Raw genomic sequence first — 27,793 nt, 5'->3', positions numbered from 1 at the left:
TATCAGTTGGCATTGACGTGATGGCAGTGAGCGAGTGAGTGGGCTCTGCATCTAGAAGACTTCTTGAGCTCCAAGAGCCTAGTGTTTCTAGGTCACGTGCCGTGTCCTGAAGTGCAGCAGCTGAAAATACGTATGCCATTATCATGACCAGGGCTTCTCATCATTCTACGACAGAGGAGTCCTGTCATTTTACAAGGGAAGAAGAGTTACTGTTGAGATTGCCTCAAATAATATAAATCATAAGCTTGAGCTTGAGCTAATGCAAGTCAAATTGTGCTCTCTCAAGTAACTCTGTAGGAATCAGCATGATTTGACTGTCCAATGACACAACTATACATTCAAGGCAACCACTAATCCACAACTGTTACAAAATTTCTTCCTCAAGTTTCTCAATGTGTCTCATTTTAAGAAAATAGGTGTTGAAAAATCAACTACTGATTGTGCTGGTTATCTACAGTGTAGAAGAGTTAATGCAGCATTTTATTAGATGTTTTTCAACTTAGGGAAATGCAATAAAGAACCAATACAGTTAGAAAAATATTTGTAAGTCCATCAATTAGTTAGTCTTGGACTAAGGAAAACAAGCTGTTTACAATAGGTAAAACATTCCTCATTTTTTTAGAGAAGGATCCTCTCACAATGACATATCGATGATTTTGCTAAACATAAAGACTGAAACTAAGGAATGAAGCTGTTACCACCTCTTTCTCTGATCTCTTTAAGTGGTTGCACCTGTCCAGAAACTGATATCCTGCCATGACCCACTCTTTCTGTATCAGACTCTGGAATCCAGTAGTTGTCCTAAAGTAGGGGTCCAGCATCACTTGAATAAGAGAAGCTACACAACAGCTCAGGTCTCTTCCCTCCTCCTCTGTCAATAAAACAGAAAGGAAATGATGACTAATAGAAAATGCTCAGAGAGAAAGGTAAAGTACCTAATTCAGTATTTTAATGATGTGCAGAAGGAAATTTCACTCTATCCTGGCAACTCTAAAATACTATAAGAATTTTAAAACAATGAAATTAGCAATCACATTTAAATACAAAATGTTTTTTGAGCTTTATAGAAAATAGAAGCTCATGCCTTACTTTTTATATTTCAATGGTTTGTAGCAGACATCTTTCTAAAAGCTATTTTATTGCTGTTTTATCAAAGATATTAAAATGTGAGGTGTCTATTTTTGTAAAGATTTACAGTTTCAGAAACCCAAAGGAAGTCCTACTCTGCACTGTGAGTCAAATGGACTTGCTGGTGCCGAGTTTGGTCTGGTTTTGGAACCCCTCTACTGATAACTCCACACGATGATGCCTAGGAGGTTAATGAAAATTACTCCATAGGGTACTCCACTATCAACCTGAAACACAGGCCAGTCATTTTCACCCAGATCTTACAGCTGTTTCCCATTCATTGAAGTAAACATTATCCTGTTCTCCAAGCCAGAGACATCAAAATACAACCCAGAGAAGTATCCCTTATCATTACAGAAGCAAAAATCATCAGTACAATATTAGCAAACCAAATGATCCCAGAAATGCAAGATTGGTTTTCATCTAAAAATCAAATTAGCATACAACGTTAATGACATAAAGAACAAAACAACACAATCATCTCATTACATGCAGAAAAACATAACAAAACGCAACATTAATTCCTGATTAAAAGGATCAGGTATGAGGCATCAAAAAACAAAAAATCTTATCATTGTGAATGAGGGGGAGTGTGGAATAGCAACTGGAGATCCCCTTACAGAAGGGTTGTGGGGAGGAGTGCAGTATAGCAATGATGAAACATACAACTTTCCTCTAATTCTTTTATATTTTCTCCCCCTCACTATCATGATCCCAATTCTACCTTACAAATCTAGCTAGACCAGAGGATGTACACTGGTACAGATAAGAGCTGGAAACACACAGAATCCAGGACAGATAAACTCCTCAGGATCAATAATGAGAGTACCAATACCAGGAGGATAAGGGGAAGGTAGGGGAGAAAGGGGAATCGATCACAATGATCTGCATATAACCTCCTCCCTGGGGGATGGACAGCAGAAAAATGGGTGAAGGGAGGCATCAGACAGTGCAAGACATGAAAAATAATAATAATTTATAAATTATCAAGGGTTTGTGAGGGAAGGTGGGGAAAAAAAGGAGGGCTGACACCAAGGGCTCAAGTAGAAAGCAAATGTTTTGAGAATGATGATGGCAACAAATTTACAAATGTGCTTGACACAATGGATGTATGTATGGATTGTGATGAGCTCTACGAGCCCCCAATAAAATGATTAAAAAAAAAAAAAGACCTCTTAGTGGAAAACAAAACAAAAACAACTTAGCAAACCAGGAAAAAGGGAAAACTTTCTCAATACAGTAAGGGTCATGAACCAAAAAACCCCCCTCTAGATAACCTCATTCCTACTGGTGAAAGACTGAATGCTTTCCTCTTTAAATCAGGAACAGGTCACATTACACTGGAGGTTCTAGCCAGTTCAGTAAGACAGAAAAAGAAATAAAATGCATCCAGATTAGAAAGGAGAAATAAGTCAATTTGCAGAAATATAAGTTCAGTGTATAGAAATCGTTTGTCATTGTTCAAGTCTGGAAAAACCCTATAAAACTTGCAAAACTTTTTAAGAATCAAATAGGAGAAAGCCATTATGACTTGAGTTAAATATTTCTCAGATGTAACATCAAAAATACAATCCGCTAAAGGAAAGATAAATTAGACTTTATCAAACCTTTTGCTTGAGAACTCACAGAGGCAGTTCTGCAGGGCAGTTCTGCTTGATGGCATCGAAAGTGATGCCCCAAGAAGTTGTTGACAATTTTCTCGAACATAAAATGACAATGTCTTTAAGGTGAACCAGAGACATATATAAACCACAGGTGCATGAATGGATTTTGACCTTGCACTTAATTCTAGCCCCAATCTTAGAACAATTAGTTTATATGACATGGCCCTGCTTGATGCTCACCCTCATGAAGAGATCACTGAAGATATGGGTGCTATAGCAAAGGGTGGTGAAGAAACTAGATGGTGCCTGGCTAATAGAAAGAACAGCATCTGGAGTCTTAAAGGCTTGCTTTAAATAGGCAGCCATCTAGTTGACGTGTCACCTAAGTCCACATGGAAGAAGCACAGCAGCCTGTGTGGTCCAAGCATTGTAAATAATATAATCCAAATCTAAATGAGGAATGGCACCAGAACTTAAATTGTGAACACTTGGTGTGCAGAAGGCTATGGATGATAGTGGAAGTCCAAAATCCACTTGCACGGTCCACACATGGATTAAACCTCTAGTAAAGCTCCTCCAATCATAACTGAGGGCTATGAATAGATCTGTTAGCAGAGAGAGGGAGCGCACTGTAAAGTGGATTATGGCAGATATAGTTAGGTCAAAGTGTAATGTCATTTGATCTCCCTTCAGACCCATTTAAAAAGTGTTTCAGTTTAAAAACAAACATGAAGAGGAAATACACATGGATTATGTCCCTGGTGAATTGCCTCTGACCATGAACCATGAATTGCTAACAAGTAGTATGCATTGGAACGTGGACTGTTGCAGATGCAGTTAAGTGAAAATTTACCACCCTATCATTTTTTCTCTTATATGATCCGTTTAAATTTGTCCTAGTTTTTATTATATTCTGCTTTATTTACAATTGATTTTTATCTGTTTTACTTTGTTATGCTTGTTAGTTTTGTTTATTTTTTAATATTTTTCTGTATATGAAATCCAGCACAGGAATATCTATAGGTATTCATGGTTCCTTGGAAGTATGGCAGGGGAAGTTGCGGGCAAATGGGGAGGTAATTACAATGATTACAAGAATCAAGAAAAAATTCAAATATAAACTGTGGTGATGATTGTATAACTCTTCTTGATGTGACTGAACTATTGAGTTGTATGATATGTGAATTATATGCTAATAAAACAGTTGAAAAATTAGGCTTTATCAAAAGTTTTTAAAGTTCACACTTCAAAAGACAGTGTTAAAGAAATGAAAAGACAAGGAAAAAAACAGAACAAAATATCTGCAAATCACAAATAAGGTAATGAATTTCTACCCGTAACAATATATGTATAGAATTCTTAGAACTCATTAATTAAAAAAAAAACAAACCACGAGAGAGTGAAATAAAGAGAATATTTTGCCAAATAAATCATATAAATGGGCAACAAATGCATAAATAATGTATGAGACTAATGAAAGTCATAACAAGGTAACACTGCACAACCTAATGACTATAATTAAGATAGACAATAATAGGTTATAGAGAAACCAAAGTCCTCGTACATTATTTGTGGGAAAATAAAATATACAGCTACTTTTGAGGAGTTTCTTACAAAGTGAACCATAAATTTATCATATGACCCAGTAATTCAATGTACAGGTGCCTCCCAAGAAGAAGAAAAAGCTTATGTCCCCACAGAGACTTATATGTCCATGTTCACAGTAGCATAATCCGTAGTAGCCAAAGTAGTACAAACAACCTAAATGTCACCAACATGTAAATGGATATATAAAACAGGGCACATATACAATGGAATACTGTTCATAAATAAGGAGTAGAATGATGATTCTGTACCTGAATGAAATTGAAAACTTTATGAAACCAGAAAGAAACCAGAGGCACAAGACCACATGCTGTAAGACTACGTGTGAATGAACTACCCAGACAAGACTATCTACAAATAGAAAGCTGATGAGTGGAAGAGTGGAGAAGACAAGGCCATAAACAGATCTCTGGCTTGACCCTTTCCCATAAATACAAAAAATACAAGAAAACAGTACTACGCCTTCAAAGACTCCGCGCTGGACAACAATGGGAAACTTCAGAATAGTGTCAATGAGTCAAATACAATAGATACATCACTCCTACCAGCAATCCTGCCCTCTGGTCAGCTGCAAGAACCACCAGATGATGTGAATTGGGAAAGCAGCCCAGTGAAAATGCCTGCTCACCTAGATGCCACACTCTTGCCTGTGCAATATGCTTTCAAAATCAAGGTCGACATTCCCAGGGGTATTCTGAACATGTTAGCTCTCCCTACAACCCACCCACTGCCCACGGTCAGGCTAGTACAAATTCTTACAGAAGGTCCCCTGCAGTGGAGCCTGCTACCATATTAAAAATTCTGCTTGACTTTACATCCCTTACATAGGCTCCTCAAATCAATGGGACAGAGTTCCCTGAGAGTGAGTTTGGATCAGCTTGCCCCCTACTTCTGGTTCATGGCAAGAACAGCTGGCTGAAACTGCTGTGGGCTGGAAAGTGGTCTTTAGTAGTGTTTTCCCCTATAGTAAACTTGTAAGCTTGTTGTACTGTGGTGGTTTGTGTGTTGCTGGAAACTGTTTCACTTGTATTTCATAAACTAGCAAGCTCACCCAAAGCGAACAGGTTTCAACAGAGCTTCCAGACTGAGAACAGACTACTAAGAAGGACTTGGCTTGTCCACTTTGGAGGAATTAGATGCTGAACATCTTAGACACAGCATGGACACATTGTCTGATACTGAAGGCCTAATGAACAGAAGATTAACATTGTGAGCAAACAACTGTGAGGATGGTAAGATTTTGTGCAGGTCTGGGTAGTGTTTCACTGTTTTATATGGGGTCGCTATGAATTGGAACTGACTCGATGGCATCTAACAACTCCTATAGACAACATATTGTGGCTGTGGCTCTGAAATCAGTAAGGCAGACCTGCTGGGAGTCCATTCTGAGCATGCCAGTCCTATCCCACACAGTAACTGTTGGCTGACAGGCTGCTGCAGAAGGCCCCTTGCAGTGGAATCTGCTATAACCATCATTCTTCCTGCACATTCCTGTGTACATGGTAGCTGTCCCATAGCTTAGGCCTCTGAAATCAAAGGTGTCGATTTCTCTGGGAATCAGTTTAGGTCTGCCACCACCCCAAACTCCTGCCACTGCAAATCAGCGCTAAGAAATGCTAACTGAAGTTGCTATGAGCTAGGAAGTTATGCTCTTATAACCAACATACCAAAGGATCTGAAATCAACAAAGCAGACCTCCGTGAGGACCCACTGGGCTAATAAAATTGTTTCAGAAGGTCCCCAACCATATAACTAGAAAGTGGGTTCCTTTAAGTAGAGCCCATCTCCTCCAATCAATACAGGGTCTCTGAACTCTGAAAACAATGCAGCTCTCTCGATTCGTTTGTTAGCACCATTCTACTGTCTATCGGCTGCCAGACTGTTGTGAGCTGCTTTAGAAAGTCCCTTCCCTAGGAAGTCAGTATTAGCTTCACCTCCTCTGATACAAAGATAAGTTTCCCTGTGTTTGCCTTGTGTGCCTTCTATTATTTAAGCACACTACACAGAGCAAGGGAGGAAGACTTAGGCAAAACCTAAGGGCAACACCTGGTCCTTCTTCTGGGGGACTGCAAATTCTCATAGAAAATTCTGCCTGTGTTTATACTCCTTACACAGGTTCTCTGGGTGCAGGTTTTCACATAAAAAAAAAAAAAACGTGGTTGCAAATATAAAGCAGGGAGGAAGCAATACCCAGAGATTGAGGACTGTGCCCCCTGATGGACAAGTGCTTGATACATCTCTAAAGTGGCTGTGCCCTGTGGTGGATGGACTGATGACACACATGAAAACTGAGATCTGAACTTTCAAGTCCTACTTCAATGAGAAGGGAGAGGTGCTATCACAGAGAGTGAGCAGAAGTGGTAAGCAAAGACTAAAGGCTCTGCCTGCCTTCTTGCAGAATTTCTTGGAGAAATCAGTGAGGGCAAAACCACAGAATATTGGCAGAATTGAGAATGTTAACAATTCCAGTGTCCTAGAAACAAAACAACCTCAAAAAACAAAAACATACAAGGTGCAAAGATAAATAGTTCATTCAAACAAACAAGATCATAAGGAGTGAAATTGCATCTAAAGAAGTCCAAGTAATAATGAACAGAGTGGAAGAATATGATAATGTTAAACTTAATCTAAATACTATTGGAAAGCACCTAAAAAATAACAAAATAAGTGTATAAACAAAACAAGGACTTAAAAGGAAACATTTGTAAAAATGGTTCAGGGGTAGTGACTGACCTCCTTTCACTTCACAAGGGGAAAGGAGAATCAAACACAGCATCAGCCAAGGCCAATTCCTATCTGGGGTCAGACACATCTCATCTTTTTCCAATTCTGATACCAGTTGTCCCTCTCAAAGCAGTCTGCACTTTCCTGATGGGTTCCATAAATCACTGTATTGGCCATTTAAAATTCAGAGACATTTATGATTATTGAGTTTAGCAGGTCCACTACAAGAAGAGTGGAGACTTCAATATAACACTTACAATATTGGTCAGAACGTCTAGAAAGAAGGTCAGCAAGTAACAGAAGAAAAAGAGTTACATTATGAGCCAATGTAAACAAATGTAAAACAATGTAAACTATGAGACATATACAGAACCCTTCACCAGACAATACAACATATATTTTACACAAGGGCATATGAATTATTCTCCATGACAGATGATAAATTCAGTCTCATTTAAAAAAAATCATTTTACTGGGGGCTCGTACAACTCTTATCATAATCCATACATGCATCCAGTGTGTCAAGCACATTTATACATTTGTTGCCATCATCACTCATAAAACATTTGCTTTCTGCTTGAGGCCTTGGTATCAGCATCTAATTTTTCCCCTCCCTCCCTGCTCCTCCTCCCCTCATGAACCCTTGATAATTTACAGATTATTATTGTCATATCTTATACTGTCCGACATCTCCCTTCGCCCACTTTACTGCTGTCCATCCCCAAGGGAGGTTATATGTAGATCCTTGTAATAGGTTTCCTCTTTCCACCCCACCCTCCTTTTACCCTCCCAGTATCACCACTCCCAGCACTGGTTCTTAAGGGATCATCTGTCCTGGATTCCCTGTGTTTTTAGTTCCTATCTTTACCAGTGTACATCCTCTGGTCTAGCCACGTTTGTAAGGTAGAATTGGGATCATGATTGGGGGGGAGGGCATTTAGGAAATAGAGGAAAGTTGTATGTTTCATCATTGCTACGCTGCAATGACTGGTCTTGTCTTCTCCCCATGATCCTTCTGTAAAGGGATGTCCAATTGCCTACAGAGTCCCCAATCAGCACTCCCTCTCATTCACAATGATTTGATTTTTGTTCTTTGATGCCTGTTACCTAATTCCTTTGACACCTCGTGATCACACAGGCTGGTGTGCTGTTTCCATATGGACTTTGTTGCTTCTGTGATAGATGGCCGCTTGTTTACCCTCAAGGCTTTAGGACCCCAGCCGCTATATCTTTAGATAGCCGGGCACCATCTGCTTTCTTCACTACATTTCTTATGCACCCATTTGTCTTCAGCGCAGTTTCAGACATTTCAAAGTAAGTAAACTTGTATTTTCTCTGAGTGGAAGTAGAGTGAAACTAGAAATTAGTAAAAGGGAAAAAATAAAATGCAACCTAGACAATACAATGGGTTCAAACATAATTGTGGAGATGGGACAGGAAAGGACAGTGTCTCATTCCATTATATAGGAAGTTGCTGTTGGTCAGAATTGACTCAATGGTACTTAACAACAAATGTACAGGATTAAACATAAATAAACTATTAAGCTATCATTGGGTCAAGGAAAAACTCAAATGAGAATCAGAAAAGAAAAATACTTTGAGGAAAATGAAAATGACAGCACAACACACTGACACTTAAGGGTGCAGTGAATGCAGTACTCACAGGGAAGTATATAGCTGTAAGTGCCTATATGTAAAATGAAAATCTCAAATCAATAGTAGGCACTAGAAAGGGAAGCACAAACCACGCCTAAAGTTATCAGAAAAAAACAAATCAGATCAGAAATCAAAACAAAGATCAGAGCAGAAGTAAATGAAGTCAAAAGTCAAAAATAAAACAAAATAAAAACTCTTAAAAAAACTCTGGTTCTCTTAAAAGACTAATAAATTGGACAAGCCTTCAGCTGGAATGACACACAAAACACGCAAATCACCAAAATAATAAAAGGAGATACATTACAACTGATCAGATTGAACTATGACATAAAAACTGAACAACTGTACATCAACAAATTGGATAACCTCGCTCAAATGGACAAATTGACAGAAGCATATAATCTACTAAACAGACTTGAAAGGTAATTGTAAGTATCAATAAACCCATAAGAAGTGAAAAGATTGAATCAGTAGTTCTGAAAAAAAAAAAAATCTGTGGACTGAAAAAGAAGTCCTTAGCCAATGGCTTTACTAGAGCACTCTACCAAACTTAGAAAAGACTTGATACCAATCTTGCTTATACTTTTCCCAAAAGACAGAAAAAAGGAATACTCTCTATGAAACCAACATTATCTTGATTGCCAAACAAACAAAAAGAAACACACGAGAAAAAAAGATTACCAGTCAATATATCTTTTTTTTTTCTTCAGTCAATATATCTTAAGAACACAAATGCAAAAATCCTCCACGAAATACTTGCAAACAGAACTCAAAAGCTTATAAAACGAATGACATATCATGACCCGGTGGGGTTTTTTCTAGGATTATAAGGATGGCTCAATACTTGAAAGTTCGCCAACATTAAAAGAACATTAATCAATATTAATAGATAAAAGGGGAAGAACCACATGGTCTATTCTACTGTTTTAGAAAAGTAATTTGATTTAATCTAGCACCCTTTCTTGATAAAAAGCCTTCAACAAGATAAGAATAGAAGGGACATTCCTGAATATGATTTAGGCCACTTTATGAAAAATAGAGAGCAAACATTACACTTAATGGAGACAAATTGAGCACTTCCTTCTAAAAAAATGGAACAAGACAAGGATACTTGCTCTCATCACTGATATCTAATATTGTAATGGAAGTTCTAGCCACAGCAATTAAGAAAGATAAAACTTAATATTATTAAGAAGGCAATACCACTGTAACTGATTAAGAGTCCAGAAATAAATCCACACATCTGTGTCTAACTTATTTTGATAAGGGTGCCAAGTGCACTCAATGGGGAAAAAAGAGTCTCAGTTATAAAGAAGACTAGATTCCCAAATGTAGAAAAATGAAATGGGGTCCTTGCTTCACACCCTATGCAAAAACAAATAAAGTGGATTAAGAACCCAAATGTGAGAAAGATAAAACCATAACATTCTTATCAGAACAAATAGGTGGGAACAATGTCAGCGCTAGTTTTCAACAATGAATTATCCAACATAGTAGCAAAAGCACAAACTGAAAAAGATAAAGAAACAAATGAAGAGTTCATAAAAATTAAGAACTTTTCTTAATCAAAAGATTTTACCAAAAAAGTAAAAAGATAAACTACCAACTGGGAGGAAATCTTCAAATACATACAAAATACATACAAAAAATGTATTTAGTGCTTCTGTTCTACCTTCTAGTTTGTTGTGTACAGCATGGGGATCTTAAAAATTTGCCAATGGCCATTCAAAACGCAACCAATGATTTATATTTAACTGGAACAAAGGAAAAAGTATCAAGAACAGGAGTAAGAAATGGAACGTATGGCTAATTGCTTCCATAAAACAATTAACTGCATTATTTGCCATGAGACCAAAACTACCATGGTAGATGCCCAACTACCATCAATGAACTTCTTGATCAAAGACTGAATAGAAGAATTCTGATCTAAAGGGGGAACGTGAATAACAGAATTTAAACTCTAGGCTTTCAGAAGCCATGGAAAGTAAATGAACTCCTGAAACCATTAGTTTGAGAGAATTTTTAAACCTTAAACCAAAAAAAGTTCAAGTCATCTTACAGCCACACAAAATTTAGCTTCAACTGCCATCAAGTAAATTCTGACTCATAGTGGCTCAGTAGGACAGAGCAGAATTGCTCCTGTGAGTTTCTCTGACTGTAAATCTTTATGGGAGCAGAAAGCCTCATCTTTCCCCCATGGGGGGGTTGGTGGTTTTGAACTGTGGACTTTACGATTAGCAGACTAATGCCTACACCACTATGCAACCAAGGCTACCTTGAGAAACATTTAGTTTCTAAGAATTGAGTCAAGTTGACAACAGCAAAAGATTAGATAGGAATCTTAGAGGGTAGTGAATTTGTTAAAAACAACAAAAAAAGGAATGACGTAGAAAAAAAGGGTGACAATGGCGGCATTACTCAAAGAATAGAATCAAAGTACATATAGAAACTGTTGAATTGATATATATTTTCCTGTGTATATTCTCAACAAAAACAACAAATTAGGTACAGGAAAAGATTTTTTAAAAATGGATTAAAGACTAAATGTATAAACTAAAACGATAAAATTCTAAGAAGAAAATGCAGGGTATAATAGGGACAATGCTTTGGGCTTAACAATGGATCATCAAAAATAGCAAAAGCAAAATTAGCCAAAGATTAAATAAGATCCTATACAAATTAAAAATGTCTGTTCGTTACAAGACTTTCCCAAAGGGGCTTCATAAAGTTAGTAAAAAAAATTATCTTTTAATTCCACCTTTTCATGAAGTTTTAAAAAAACTCATTGTATGCCCCACAAGAATCTAATAATCAAACATATAAAAAACATTGACAACCAAGAACAGAAGTAGAGTTCCACTGAGGCTTGGGCTCCCACTGTAACCCACAGCTTCGGCAAACCAGATTCTCAAGACTGTAGGCTCTGATTCTAATCCCTCCCTTCATCTTTGGATTATATGCTTTTAATGACAGTGTGTTTTCACGTGCACATAACTGACATCTCAGGCTGCTTGTTCGGTGACAAGCCTTTAAGACCCCAGATGCCATTTTATATGATAGCTGGGCACCATCTAATTTCTGCACCACATTTTGCTATACTGTAGTACCTGTCTCTTCCACGTTCCCTTCCTGAAGGCAAGTATGGAGCAGGGCCATGATGTACGAACTATTTGTTCTTAAATTGGAACTTGGATTTAGTGAGCCCACAAATCATTCCTGGATCTATGTTTGTTTGTTTGCTTTTGGTCTTTCAATTTATTATTTCTTGGGAATTAACCCAAATGTCATGTCATTGCATCATTCAATCTCGTCAAGCAGCTGTGTTCCATTGCTTCCATAATTAGTTCCCAAACATCCTATTTCTTCTTGGGTACCTTGATATCATCCCCTTTTATCACATACACCCTTCCTCTGCATTCCCCTCCCTGACTATCTTGTTCTACTTGCTATCCCTATAGGTCCATCAATCCTGGGTTCCATTTACCGAAAAATGTCCAGACAAACTTATTTCACAACTTCAAGAGCGTAATCCCCCACTTCATAGCATCTCTGAGAAAAACTCTGATATGAACAAACAAGAACCAAATACATTAGAACGATCATCACAGGTTTGTCAGAATAATACATATCTTAATATAACATATAGCGCACCGATGTAGCAAGACCTTATTTTTTTTTTTTAATAAAAGGGCTTTAAATATATTGGCCTTGTCTGAGTCAGTTAAAAGTTCATAAGGACACTTCTACAAGCTTAAGTTGCATAGGGTATTCATGTACACATATTTACAATGTGAATATATTACAAGACTAAGTATTTTATATGCTATTAAACTTTATCTCAAGCTTAGAAATTATATTAATGTAATTAATTACATTTAGTTAGTTAGCTGAGTTGGTTTGGACTCTTAGCAATCCTATATACAAGAAAACTAAACTTTGCCTGGTCCTGTGTGCCATTCTCACAATCGTTCTTATGTTTCAGATCACTGCTGCAGCCGCTGTGTCAGCTGATCTCACCGAGAGTTTCCTTTTCCAGGGATGGGTCTTTCCTGATAAAATGTTCAAAGTATTTCAGATGAAGTATCATCATCCTTGCTAATAAGTAGAATTCTAGCTGTATTTCCAAGACAGACCTGTTTGTTCTTTTGGAAGAATACGGTACTTTCTATAATCTTTGCAGCACCACAATTAAAATTAATCTGTGGTCATCCTTATTCATTCTCTAACTTTCAAATGCAGATGAGGTAATTGAAGACATATAGGTCAGACATCTTTTCTCTTTAATACTCTCACGAGATTTTGCACAGATTTGCCCAAATGCAATAAATACATTGTTGGATTTCTTGACATCAGCTTCCATGAGTACTGATTGTGGATCCAAGTAAAACGAATCATTGACAACTTCAATATTTTGTTTATCATGATGTGGTCTATTAATCCAGTTGTGTGATTTTGCTTTGTTTTTACATTGAGTTATAATTCGTCCTGTCGTCTTTGATCTTCATTAGTCAGTGCTTCAAGTCCTCATTTTCAGCAGACAAAATTGTGTGTCATTTGCATATCAGGGGTTCTTAATAAGCCTTCCTTCAATCCTGATGTTGAGTTCTTCCTATAGTCCAACTTCTCAAATTTCCTTAACATACAGAATGAATAAGTAGGGTAAAAGATACAACTCCATGGCACACCTTTTCTACTTTTAATCACACATTACCCCCTTTGCTTTGTTCAAATGACTTCCTCTTGGTCCATGCACTGGTTCCACAAGGGCACAGTGAAGTTTTCTGGAAGTCCCATTCTTCACAATGTTATCCACAGTTAGATTGAGTCACACAGTTGAATGCCTTTGCACACCAATTTTCCTAAATTCACGCTTCCTACATTCCATCTTCTAATTATAATGTCTATGACGGATTATTTTCTTTATGAATTCTGCATATGACTTCATTTATTACTTTTTTTAATGAATCATTTTATTGGGAGCTCTTACAGATATTATAACAATCCATAATTCAGTTACATTAAGCATAGTTTTATAATAGCTAAACCAGTTAAAAATATTTTCTTTATTCTTGAACTCTTTGATATCATTTCCCCTTTATCCCCTCCCTGCCCCAACCTACCCTCCAAGAATCCTTATTATATATTATTATTATTTTTCCCATATCTTACACCATCCCATGTACCCATTCACCTGCAATTCTGTTATTTGTTCCCCTTGAGTGGGGTTATACAATCATCGATATCAGCTCTCTTTTCCTCATCCCTACACCCCCTCTTCTCATACCCTCAGGGAATCATTACTCTTATTACTGTTTCTGAAGGCTTATCTACCTTGGCTTTCATGCATGGAATATACAGCTGCTTATCTTCAATAATAACTGAAAGTCTTGAAAGCTTTTACTTCATCTACATCATTAAGGTAAACTCTAAGCTCTTACCGAGTCATATTTTGAATGCATTCAACTTGAGGATCTCATTTGCTGGCACTATATTTTACAACACTCATAGGTTTTCAGTGGCTAATCCCTCAAAGGTGAATAGTCTATTCCTTCTTCCTAGACTCTTCTTAGTCTGGAAGCTCTGCTGAAATCTACTCACAATAGCCCACCCTGTTGATATTCTAAATACTGGTGGCATAGGTTTCAGCACCAAAGAACACATAAGCCATCACAGTATGACAAACTAACAGATAAATAGCAGTTAACTAATTGTAAAGGCAGTGAATTATTTAATGTGGCTCTTCTAGCTAAAGTGTCTAACTTCCACCTAATGACTTTTCCCTGCATGGGTCTGGTTAAGAGTGTGGGGGAAGATACTAAGAGGGTTCATCTTGTGAGTAATTGTGAACACAAGCACATGGAGTGCCATCCTACTGTGTATGAAATGAACCTTCTAAGAAGCAGAAGAAAGGATCTCATTACCAGTAAGAGCCAGGAGAGGAACTTGTCTCTGGACTCAAGATCCATACACAGTGTACATCCTGGATCCAGATGACAGTGAACTTCCTGGATCCAGTGCACCTCCTCCTGATGATGGACTTCTAAGTCCAGTGACAGACTTCTCAGTCCACAGAGCAAGTAAATTCGAGTGCTTCTGTGCAGGATACTGGCTTGTGGAGTGGGGCGCTAGTGGGGAAGTTGGACTTGCTGACCCACAGAAGTAGAGCTGAGTGCCTTCTAGCTGAGGCTTACAGGAACGGCAGTATGCCTCTGGGCACTTAATTCAGGGTGGTGGACTTGTTGATCCTCAGAAGTGGAGCTGAATGCCTACAAGTTGAGGCTTACAGCAGAGTGGCCTTTGCACATTTATTAGTAAATCTGAAAGAATTTTCTAACATGCCCTAAAATCATTGTATCCTTAGCATTTCTCACTTGCATTACAACCCGGAAACTTCCATATTAAATACTTTAATCATAAATTTTGTCTGAGCTCTGCATAGCCATTGCAATGGATATTAGAAACCAGCAAGGTAAAACAATATTAATTAAGATAACATTAACTATATAGATTGTGTAAAATTATTTAGTATGCAATTATCCTTTTATTGACTGGAAGATTTCTACAGTGAAGCTTATTTCTACCAAATACTAGACAAAATTTACATTATGGACTTTTCATTTCAATTGATTTCTGCTAACAAACTGTTCTCAGAGTCACAGTCAAGCAGGAATCAGAATGTATTTAAGGGAAAAGAAAGTTATAAGAATTAGAACTGATAGCAAGATTTGATACTAAGGACCATTTGTCAACATTAATACTTATCTAGTTAGGGATGATGTAAACACACCATAAAATAGAAAAAGTTAATAAAATGCAGAGTTACATTTTTTTCTATTCTATTTTCAATCTTTGTGTCTTACTGTAATAATTTTTTAAAATATGGAATGTATTTGATGATATTATAGTAAGAAATAGGTAGGGTTAATGTAATTTACTTGAATGCAGACAATCAATCTCCAAGGTTGGCTGAATGGTAATCATGGTATTTATGGTGATTAGCTTAATTACCTTTGAAAATTACAAAATTACCTTGTAAGATTACAGAGAGATGTTTGCTTTCAAGTATACACACAAGTTCTGCTGAATGTTTAAGGAATGTCCTGAAAAAAGCAAGAGAGAAAATAATGTATAAAAATTTTAATTTCCATGATAAGAATTTAAGTACTTGATATCAAGCATATCCAACTTTTCACTATATACATCTGTCTTTTCAATAACTTTTAAGGGCTTCTTCAGTATTTACATGATTTTCAACAAACTATTTTATGATTTTTTTGACATCTGGAAAATTAATTAACCCTTTATAAGCAGCAAAGAATTTAGATATACAATATTCTAGAAATGACAAAATTATCAATATGGAGAAATAATTATTTTGCCAAGGGTTAGGGATGAGCATGAGGTGATATGATTATAAAGGGGCAGTAGGGGGCCACTTGTGGTAATGTAGTTCTGTGTTGACTGTGAGGGTAGTTACATAAATTTACAAAGTGATAATATTGCACAGAACTATACATACATACAATAACACACAAGAGCATGCATACAACAGAAAAAATATGAGTAAAACCTGTAGCTTGTACCAATGTCAATTTCCTGGTTGTGATATTGTGATCTACTTAAATAAGATAATGCTACTATTGGGGGAAAATGAGTGAAATGTATCTGAGATTTCCCCGAGAGAGCCAAAAGAGAAGATGGAGGCCTAAAAGAATGCTGTATCTGGTTTTTTTGTAGAATTAAAGAATGTCATCAAATATTTTTTTGTGTTATTTTTACAACTGGCTGCGAGTCTTATTTCAAAATGAATGTCCAAGAAAGTAAAAGGAAAGAGACTGTACAAACCTTACATATTCTAACCACCGAGTATTCTCCAATGAAGATAACCATTTCTCTTCTGTTTCTTCAAAAGTTTCTGCAATAAATAGCACACACACACAACTTTAGGTGTTTTAAACTTAATAGTAGATCTATATCACAGTTAACAGATACATCATCGTTTTTAACATTTGAAAGTTGGCTTTAACAAAGTATTATGTTGGACACCCCCTGTCAGAAGGGCCACAAGGAAGAGAGGAGCCAGTCAGGGTGCAGTACAGAACTGATGAAACATGCAACCTTCCTCTAGTCCTTTGATGCTTCTCCCCCTGTGCTGCCCTCCCCCATTATCGTGACCCCAAATCTATCTTAAAAATCTGGCTAGACTGGAACATGTATACTGGTACAGATGGGAGCTCTCAGCACAGGGAATCCAGGACAGATAAACCCCTCAGGACCAATAATGGGAGTAGCGATACTAGGGGAGCAAGGGAAGGTGGGGGAGTAAGAAGGAATGGATTACAATAATCGATGTATGGCTCCCCTCTCAGGGGGATGGATAGCAAAGAAGTGGGTGAAGGAAGACAGCGGTCAGTATAAGACAAGAGAAAAATAAAAAGGAATAATTTATAAATTATCAAAGGGACGGAGGAGGAAAAAATGAGGAGCTGATACCAAGGACTCAAGTAGAAAGAAAACGTTTTGAGAAGGATGATGACAACATATGTACAGATGTGTTTGACACAATGGATATGTGTATGGATTGTGATGAGAAGAACCCCCAATAAAATTTTTAAAAAAGTATCACGAAGGGAAAAAAAAGAAGATAGGGCCACATATATGGGGGACTTACTGGGATAGCATCACTATTCTGATGAGTCAGGTTGTGCAACTGTGTTGAGTTGTTTGTGTGACACTCCACAAATAAAAAGGGGTGGGGGAGGCCGGAGCCTTGCAAACTCTATGAAATCCTTCAGCTTCCTTTATCATCAGATCTAAACACTAGTCTGAGTAGTTACAAAAGGAGAAAAAGTAACATTGAAACTGACTTCAATGCTTTTGTAGCACATGGACTAGTTTCAAACATGTTTTAAAAAAAAAACCCAAATCATGAATTTCCAATTCAATAACACAAAACAAATATTTGGTGACATTCTATAATTCTACAAAAAAGTCAAATACAGCATTCCTGTAGGCCTCCATCTTCTCTTTTGGCTCTCTCAGGGAAACATCAGATAGTACCAACAATTTGACCTTCCAAGAGTCAATGACCAAAAAGGTCATTCCTGTCAGACTGCACCCTGAATCTAGGTTCTTCCTACTCTGAACACTGTCCCAAACCTCTAAACCACAGGCGTCCCTTCTGAAAGCCTTGCTCTGCCTCTGCTTATCTTTCCCTCAATCAGATGCAAAACAGCTTTCTACAGAAAGGCAGTGCAGAACTGAGTAACTGCAGAGCAAGACTGCAAAACTGGCTGCACCTGAAGCACTGAGAGAACCCCTTCCTGGCATGGTCCAGATTTCCTTGCAGTCATGTCCTGGTCCTCCTCAAGCTGCCTTTCATCTTAGAAATCCTAGGCTTCAGTTACATTCAATTTACTGGACTTCTGACAATCATTTATGTCACTGTGTTTTTCTTTTAAGCCCACCTCCTTGCCCCTTGTTATTCTAGGAGATGGGACATTGAATTTGGAAGGCCAAAGAAAAATCAATGCATTTGAATGAACTATGTTGTTGGTGGAGAAATATTGCAAATACCACAGACTGCCAAAATAACAAACAGATCTGTCTCGTGTACTTTAGACATGTTTTCAGGAGCAGGAAATGGAGGGGCAGCATAAAGGAGGAAGGTCCTAGACAGGATGGACTGAGCCAGGGCTGAAACAACGGGCTCAAACATTTGAACAATTTTGAGGATGGAGTACAAGGTGGTGTTTTATTCTGTTGTAAAGAGGATGGCTGTGAGTTGGAACTAACTCACGGACATCTAACAACAACAACAATGAAAACAACATTCTCAGATTTCTCCTTGTGGCAAAATCCAACAACAACAATGGAAACAACATTCTCAGATCTCTCCTTCTGGCAAACTCCCACTCCTCATTCACAATTGTCTCTCCAGTCCAAAGGTGGCATAGAGATAATTATGCACACAATTCTAGAACAACATATTTTACACTAAATATGTTTTGTACCCTTCCTTCCAGTGTACATTGAAGACACTTGGTAAGAGTGTCACATATATTAGAATTGAGGTGACATGAATTATACAACATGGTTCTATTCAATATTCATGTCAAGTCACATTTCTCAAAAATATAATGGTATACATTAAAATCTTAGTAAGTTTATCTATAAGGTAATATGTTGTTCTATTTACTAAATTATTTTATCAAAGTATTCCATTTTATCTTTCATGATTAAACTTCACTTAAGAGGTTCTCATATTCTCTCACAATGAATTTGTATAAGTATTTCAATGAGTCTCTCCCTAACTATAGTTATTTCCATACATGTATTTCAATGAGTCTCTCCCTAACTATAGTTATTTCCATACATTTAAGGTGTATTACCTTTCTTGAATGTTTTATACAATTCTGTTTCCCATTCATATATATATGTACATTTAAATAACAATGAAATTACCATTAATACAGAGTTGCTTAAGTTTTACAAATGCCGCCTGTACTTCTTGGATATTAGGAAAGACTTTATCCAAATCCGATTTGTAAACATCACTTCTCAGTGGATGACTTTTAATTATTGCATTACAAATCCTAATAAAGACAAAATCTTTTAGTCATTATGCATTTATTTAAGCAACATCTACTCATTAAGCATATACTCTCAGCCGGGCTCTACTCTAAAAGCTAAGATGAGCAAGGCACGCAAGACCTGTCTTCATGAGTCTAAATCTGATGGTCAGTAGCAAGCAGATGGTCACTAAAACCACAGGTAGGGTGAAATTCTTTAAGAAGGGAACACAGAGTGAGAAGAGCAAGTGGCCTTAGTTAGGTTCTATGTAATGGCTGGGTAAATGCACACAGACCTGTGGAGTGGAGCATAATAGCAAGGAAGAGGAACTTCAGGAGAAATCAAGGGTCCAGAGGGCTTGTCATTTCTCAGTCCCTGCTTAGCCGAAGAAGAATGAAATAGGCCCACTAACTTCATTGGCATGGAGGCTACTGGTGACTCTAGTAAATGATGCCAAACTTTTTTATTGTGATGAATTAAAACCGCTTTTTAAGCCATTGTGACTTCTTAGCTTATATAAAGTACATTGAACTATAAGAAAAATTTCATTCATTTGGAAGTCTCTCAACTAGAAATCACTACACTATAAAAATTCCCTAAAAGCAAACAATGGCTTGTTATCGAAGGTGCCAGCACTTAAGATCCTGAAATTTCTTATAAACCAAATAATTACAGTGTACACTGAATGTTAATTTTACTATTTTAAAAATTGATTTCAAATGAGCAATTATTATATAAGAAATATATATGCTGCCAGCTACCATGTAAGACTCTATTATTTTCAACTAGTGGGGAGTTTTCAAAGTGGTGACCTTTCAGACACAGATTGCCAGGTCTTTCTTCTAAGCTGCGAAAGGCAGTGGGTTTGAACTAACAAATTTTTAGTTAGTTGCCAAGTGTTTAATTCTTCCCATTTCTAAGGGACCCTAGAAAGTATATACTATTTAAGTTATTTATCACAATTACAAATTTCTAAGGGAACAACGACCATTTCATGATTACCTTTGATCAATTTTCCTCTGTTGTAATACATCTTTTATAAGAGCCATTCTCACAAGAGCACTACCATTGCTGTGACTCCAACACCACAACTAGGAGAGAAGCACAAGCCTGATTAAACTGGCTAAAAAAATATCACACATGAGTATTCACTAAACCCACTAGAAATCACTTACTGGCATCCTTCTTCCAACAAATGAATGGGAAAAGATCTTTAGATCTTGGTCTGCTAAAGAACTTGGTACTACAAAGTATTCTGGAAGACTGAAGAGAAAAAACAGATGTTAACGAGAGTCCTGTACACTTCCATAGAATAAACATATTTGCCCCTACTTTACGTGCGCCCCACTAGCATCCCAGATACTTCCAACTAGAGTACAAGAGATGTGGTTAATTCTCACAAAATTTAAATCTGTAGCAGGGGAAAAATACTTTCCGGAATGTCTATTAGTCAAACATACACAGATTCTGAAAAGCATAACCGCCTTTACCTTCTTGACAAGCTATAGGTCAGTCAAACAAATCACCCACGAATCTACTAAGAAGCCTTGCCTCCCTTCAGATTACCTCCTTTTTCTATATTTTCCCAGAGCCAAAGGAATAGTAATACCTTAGGGCAACCACTCCTAGGAGACAGGCTTACTGTGCTCTCCCTCTGCCTTCTCACATTCACTATGATTGGGCAGGTTCATATCCAGTGCTGGCCAGGCCCTGTCATCAGCTTCTCAGAATACACAGAGGAACATGTTGGTTACATTTAATGCAAAGGAGGCAAAAGAACCCAGACCATGTGCTCCAAAGCACGTTCCTCTGAACTCTGTTAGTAGAAGTCTTTGGGACTAGAACAATCAACGAAAAAGTTTTCCTCTAAAAACTGCTATATCTGAAAAACTAATGAGGACCTTTAAGATCTTAAAATAAAAACATTACTGCCTTGCATAAACTGTATGCATATTTTAGGGTATCACAGGTCTGATAGAAAAGTTTCACAGAAAGAAAGAACAGAATTAGAATATGTTTAATAAGAAATCCCTATGAAACAAGAGATCTGGAAAATGATCTTGCTCTTTAAAGAAAATCATTTTGTGGCAGTTAAAACCATTACATAAAATCTTCATTATTTGTGGTTTACATATTTGCAAATATGTCTAACTGCTAAAATATATTTGTAAACCTGAAGCAATACTAGAAACAGTTGTAGCTATGTACAGAGGAGCAGAAATTGAGTCTACGAATGCACATATTCCCAGCTGAGGTGGAACCAGGTGATGCTTTTGCCTTATTTTAGCTCATACTATCAACAAATATTCTTTTTGTGGTTCTATATAATGCCGCAGTTGTTGTTTTTCCTTGCTTACATTTTTATTGGTAATTTTGTTATTTAAAATGGTCCTATAAATAAATAATAAAATAGTGCTGACGCACAGGCAATATCTAAAAATGCATAAAATTGTATAGAACAAATAAGTGAGTTTTTGACAAAAAATAAATGTTAGGTCAAAAGAAGGGTAGAAAGAGATGGTTACAGATTAAAAGGCTTAAGAGGTATATCAAGCAAATTCATCATGAAGATCCTGTTTAGATCCTGATCTGAACTAATTATACAAGATATTTATAACCTACAAATGCAAATGCACATTGATTAGATTATAGGAGATAGCAAGAAACAGCTATAGATTTCTTTCAAGTGATATTGCCATGATTTTTATTTAAAATAAAATAATTAAAACACAATTTTGATTAAAAACAAATATTCTGCTAACAGTAACCTGGCAGTTATCAATGACCAACTAACTAAACCCACTGCCATAGATTCTAACTCTTACGACAGAGCAGAGCTGCTACATAGAGATTCTGAGACTGTAATCTTCATGCAAGCAGGCAGCCTGATTTCTCCCCCTAAGAGTGGCTGGTGGGTTTGAGCTGCTGACCTTGCAGTTAATATTGGTTAACTCAGTTAATAATGGTTAGCTCCTTTTATCAACTGGTAGTAGTTTCTTATTCATATAAAAGTATGTTCCATTTATAAATAAAATTGTTAGAATTAGACTCACCAAGTAGATATCATATAACCCTCATTAATTGAACAAACTCTCCACCCAGAGGCACCCGTCCTCTTGATTTCTCTGTCCCAGTCTGAGTAGGTTTCAAACAGTGGAGTTGTTTGACTGCTACTTCCACCAGCTCCTCCACCTCTTGAAGGCACTCCATTTATATTGTTGGCTATAGGAAAAACAGAGGTATTTTAACAGTTACATTTGAGGTTCTGGTTATTTCTTCCCTGCTTTATCTTTCAAGTCTAAGAATTTAACTTTTCAACAGGCCTGAGAAAGAAGTAATCTTGCTTTTTCCTCTCCAAAACTAACTCATGTATGTAGTCTTTGTCTAGAGCAGTGGTTCTGAGTCTTCCTAATAGTGCGACCCTTTAATACAGTTCCTTATGTTGTGGTGACCCTCCCAACCATAAAATTATTTTTGTTGCTACTTCATAACTATAATTTTGCTGTTATGAATCAAGTGACCCCTGTGAAAGGGTCATTCAACCCCCAAAGGGGTTGCGACCCACAGATTGAGAACTGCTGGTCTAGAGCATTCCCCGAACTCCTTATGCACCTTTGCATTTCTTTCCTTCCTTCCTTCCTCCTTTCCTTCCCTCCCTCCTTCCTTCCTTCCTTCCGTCCGTCCGTCCCTTCAAACATCAAAAGGCCAACCCAATTGTGAAAGACTTGCATTTGATCATGCTGGAATTCCTATCCTACTCTATACTTTTTTCCTTCTTCCTCCCAAAAGATGAGTAATGCCTGCTGCGGTATTTCTTGTCCATTTACTTTGAATTTATAACCTTTAATTTTCAACTCACCTATTCCTACTATTCTATGGCAACTGTTCCTTTTCTTCCCTCATTCTACTGTCCCAGATTATATTGCAAGTCCTGGTCATCTGCTAACTTTATCATGAGTTTTTGCCCAGAAAAAGAAATTCATTTCCATTCTCAATCACTATTGCAAGTCCACCAAATCTTTCCTTTATCTAATATTGACTCTGGTAATTTTCTACCAGCTCAGTATCTACTCGATTTTCCCTTGTAAACCTCACAAAGGTTCTGTTGCAGTTACATAATCTCCTGTCAGTTTGCAAAGGGGTAGAGCTAGCCTGTCAATTAGATTGTAGCTTGATGACTTCATTTGGAGGTGCAACAGAGGCCAGATACACTCTCTCTGCTTGTCTCCCTGCAAGACATTCCTGTTGACAAGCCACACGGAGCTACATTGATGTAGACAGAGCCCTGGAACTGGAGGAGTCACATGGAGACCCACTGGCCTGTGATCTTCCTGCTTTTGTTGTATGTGCTGTGTGAGTCTGAAGAGGAATTTATAAACTGGTTTCAGACATATAGGCTAATATAGGACTTATGGACTTGTTCTGGACTGGGATGTTTTCTCAATATAAAATTGCTCCTTGATATAAAGTTCACTCTTACACACGAGTGTCCATGATTTATTTCTCTGGTCTACCCAGACTAACACAGGCACTTTGCTCTCCACTATAGAGCTGGTTACATTCACAAGGGAGAGCCAGACAAATTTCCTTAGCAAGGAGTCCTTTCTAAAGAGAGGAATGCTGTTCACTTCTGTGAGTACACCTAAGGCTTTGGGAGACCTCTTTGGCCCAGTGCCTTACTGTTGTGTGCTACAACCGCTGTAAGTTGTTACCCCAACATGATGTTCTACCACCCTCAAACCAGCCTAAATCTTCCTAAGCTACCCTAAAAAGATGCTTCCATGACCTTCTTTCCTGGCCTTAAATCATGCTCATTTTCCAATTCAATTAAGCAAACCTACATGGATCCCCTTGGCCTTAACTAACATGACTTTTCTCATTCTTCTCCAACTCCTGTTCTTCTCCCAAATTATGCAAAAACTCTTTACTGTTTCATGATTGTCCCATGTCCATATGTGTATGCTACTGATTAATTCCTACTGAAGACAGGTGTTTTTGGCGAACCCACCAAGTTCTAAAGCTTGAGAAAAAAGAAATACATAAGATTTTACCTCTCTATTACACTTGTAAGACAGTGGGGCATAATCTCATTGATAAACAGAAGGCAAGTGTATTAACAAGGCTGAGTGTAATGAAAACATGGAGGAAGAGATCCCTAGTTCACTGGGGAAGAAAGCTAAGGCAGGGAGGCTTCACAATTACACTATATCTAAATAGAATCCTACGTATGAGGTAAGTCGAAATGTGCCAGGTGGTTGGTAAGAAGGGGGAAGGCATGCTAGACAAAGAAAAACATAAAAATATGGTATAATTATAGAACATAAAATAATGAATTAATAGCCAGGGTATGAGGAATCATGTTAAGGTGGATGAGGTGAAATTTAGGACCTGATTCTAAATCTGTGCTGTACAAAAAACGACCACTAGCCATATGGGCCTATTTAAATTAAAATGAAAATTAATTAAAATAAAAACATCAATTTTTCTTCAGTGTACTAGCTACATTTCATCTCCTAAAAACCCACATGTGGCTACTAGTTCTCGTACTGGACTGGACAAATTGGAGAACATTTCCATCATTGTAAAAAGTTCTACTGGACAGTGCTGCTCTAGATTAGGAAGGATCTTATATGCTTTGTTGGCATCAAGTGGCATCAGAATCATAGATTCTGATTTTAACAGAGCTTGCTAAAATTAAAATGGTAATTATAGGTACACATTGCAGCTTCGCTCCACCCACCTCAATCCCTTCTGAGGAGAAACAGAACAGTGGGTAAGTATGCTGAAGGGACTTCATGGTTTCTCTTAAGAACACAAAACCTTCATGGGATTTCTAGGCAAATTCCATTTTATAGACAGTGTTCCATTGCACCCCGCAAACCAAACAACAACAAAACTCCAAAGAAATGTGAAAATCTAGGTAATTCATCGCATAACTAAATTCAGGGGGGGAATATCCTATATGCTCCACTCTGTAACTGCAAAACACATTTGATATACTTTAACACCTGCTCGATTTAAAACACACAACACCCAACTTATGCTGCATCTTCATTAAAATCAGGAAGAAAAAGAATGCCTGCTATCATGATTACTACTCAACATTTTACAAGAGGTCCTAGAACACTTTGACAACAATCACTTAGAAAAGAAACACAAGTATAGAGTTATGTAAATAGCTTGGCCGGGTACATGAGAGTCTAGAAAATATTTTTTTAGTGTTTTCAGTTATAGATTTTAATAAGGTAGACTGAGAACAAATTACCTTTGTAAGATTATTTCTGTGGCAAAATTTAGTCTCCAGATTTAAAAACAAAATTCTTTTACCTGATATAACTTAAGAATGCCTACAGGATCTTGCATTATTTGAAATTTTGTAGATTTCTCTATGCATTTCTCAGCAACAATATCATCCTGTATCTTCTTTGGATAAAAATCAGCTGCTTTATCTAAAGGTTAGCAGTTCCAACCTATCCAGCTGCTCTATGGATGAAAGGCCTGGTGAATTGCTTCCATAAAAACTGATGTTAATTACATTCAAGTTGATTCCAATTCATGGTGATTTTACTCCCAAGAAAACCCTGTGGAACGGTTCTCTGTAACTGAGTTTGCCTACCATTGAAATCAGATTCCACAGCAACAGATTTGGTTTGATAAAATATATTCCTCAGTAAGAGTTGATTTTGAAATGTGTAACAGATAATCAGTTTGATATTACAAAGTCTAAATAATTAAAATGCCTTCCAGAAAGTTCCAATGGCCTGATACCCATAGCCTGCTCTAGAGTGGATATATATATATAAAACCACAGCAACAGATTGGCAAAGTGGGTCATATCTGAGGGTGATGTGGCTCTCTTAATAGCTGTGACTGAAGTTTTTATGACCCAGCTCACTTGATTTAAAGCGAGACAAGAACTGACCTCTATAGATGATGGCTACCTTCTATGATATAGCTCAGAAGTCTAATCCTTGACCGACTGGGGTAAAGTTATCTTAGAGGGCTTCTACTTAATTAACACCCTCCATATTTAAAATGGTTTCAAGCAGCAACAGAGTGGTAAAAGTAGTCATCAAACCAAAAAGAATCTTATCATTTTAATGCTACTGAATAAAGTAGAAGGCAGTTTGCTTTTGTAAAGATTGTAGCCTTCGGGGCAGTTGTATTCAGTCCTATAATGTTGCTAAAAGTGGAACTGACCCAATAGCAGTGGCTTTGGTTTTACTCAGGATGCTGGACATGAAGGAGTCTTTAGAATGTCTAAAGTCGGCTAAGTAATTCTTTTCTTAGATACCTGCAGAGGACATCCTCCAGCTTCAGGTGAGTTTGTGGAAACAGCTTTGTCACTCACCTACCTGCCTGCAAAAAGGACTTCTTTAATCCAATCAATGAATCAAGGTGTCATCCAGAAGTTCAAGAGTGGATTATTGGGCATCTCTCCCCCTCAAATTAATGATTTCTGACTGCAGTGTGTGGATATTTCAAGCTTCTTTTGATCTTAAAGATGTATTTTATGCTTCTGCAACAGCATGGAAGGATATTAAAGGATGGCACCTTATGAGGAATCTTAACAAAACCCTGGTGAAGTGTTAAGTTTATGAAGTACTTGTCAAAGGTGTAGGAATTTGAAGGATTTCATATAAAAAGTGTTCCTGAAGTTTTAAGTATTTATTAATCATCAAATACTACCAATAGTTATATAAGAATAAAGGAATTAATTAAAAGACCTATGAATTGAGTAACACTCTTTAAAGAAATGAAGAAAACCACAGAAAAGAAAACTAACTTAGCCAAGCAGCAGTTTACCAATTGTGTAAAAAACTTTTACTGTATTTGATAGCCCAATCATGGTATTGTTCCAGAAGTTATACACTGTACCTTGACTGAGTCATTTTATAAGAAGTAGCATTAAGTATATCATAAGAAAAATTAAATAGGAATAAACACAAACTTAAGTAGTATTTCCTACTTCTATTTTAGCAACTTTCTTGCAACCATGGAGGAGGTTATGATTGAAGAATGTGAGATTATTAGTGAAGTTAACCTTGACAATCACAGTTCTGGGACCTAAAGGTGATCGCAAGGAAAATTCACAAACTTAACAGTATGAGTTCTATAATATTTTGACTATTTTTAGACAATAAGTGATTTATTTTTCTTTCGTAAAGAATGGGAGAATGCACACCACCATATGTAGGGGTGAGCTTGTAGTCATGAATCTACACATACCTTCTGTTTTATTCTCTTTTTTTCTTTCAGATTTAAAAAATTGCTTCCTTCTGTTTTATTCTCTTTTTTTTCTTTCAGATTTTAAAAACTGCTTACGATTATATATAAAGAAAATGTACAAAATTACAGGATCATCTGGCATTTTCCTAGTGGTATTATGGCTAATGAAGATATGCAGACAATTTTACTTTTATAAAAACTACCAAAAATTAACTGTTCTTTGGGCAAATGCTATCATTCTTTTATGAAATTTATTCATAAAGTCAGTATTTGGA

General features: G+C 37.0%; 1 protein-coding gene across 1 annotated transcript in view; it reads right to left on the bottom strand.

Annotated features, from left to right (window-relative positions):
- Positions 1-27,793, bottom strand: part of MTMR10 (myotubularin related protein 10) — an 80,526-nt gene that overhangs the window by 11,441 nt on the left and 41,292 nt on the right. Inside the window, exons 7-13 of the mRNA XM_004699740.2 lie at positions 22,343-22,511; positions 20,465-20,552; positions 20,292-20,380; positions 19,182-19,312; positions 16,563-16,632; positions 15,747-15,817; positions 702-871 (exon numbers count right to left, since the gene is read on the bottom strand). Coding sequence (XP_004699797.1) covers positions 702-871; positions 15,747-15,817; positions 16,563-16,632; positions 19,182-19,312; positions 20,292-20,380; positions 20,465-20,552; positions 22,343-22,511 — 788 coding nt within the window. The remainder of the gene's footprint in view (positions 1-701; positions 872-15,746; positions 15,818-16,562; positions 16,633-19,181; positions 19,313-20,291; positions 20,381-20,464; positions 20,553-22,342; positions 22,512-27,793) is intronic.

This window comes from Echinops telfairi, unplaced genomic scaffold, assembly GCF_000313985.2.
Source record: "Echinops telfairi isolate 266 unplaced genomic scaffold, ASM31398v2 ScPeMD7_7475;HRSCAF=8513, whole genome shotgun sequence".
Classification (NCBI taxonomy): Eukaryota; Metazoa; Chordata; class Mammalia; order Afrosoricida; family Tenrecidae; genus Echinops; species Echinops telfairi.
Note: the sequence above shows the minus strand (reverse complement) of the source record. Positions and strands in the feature narration are given on the sequence as shown.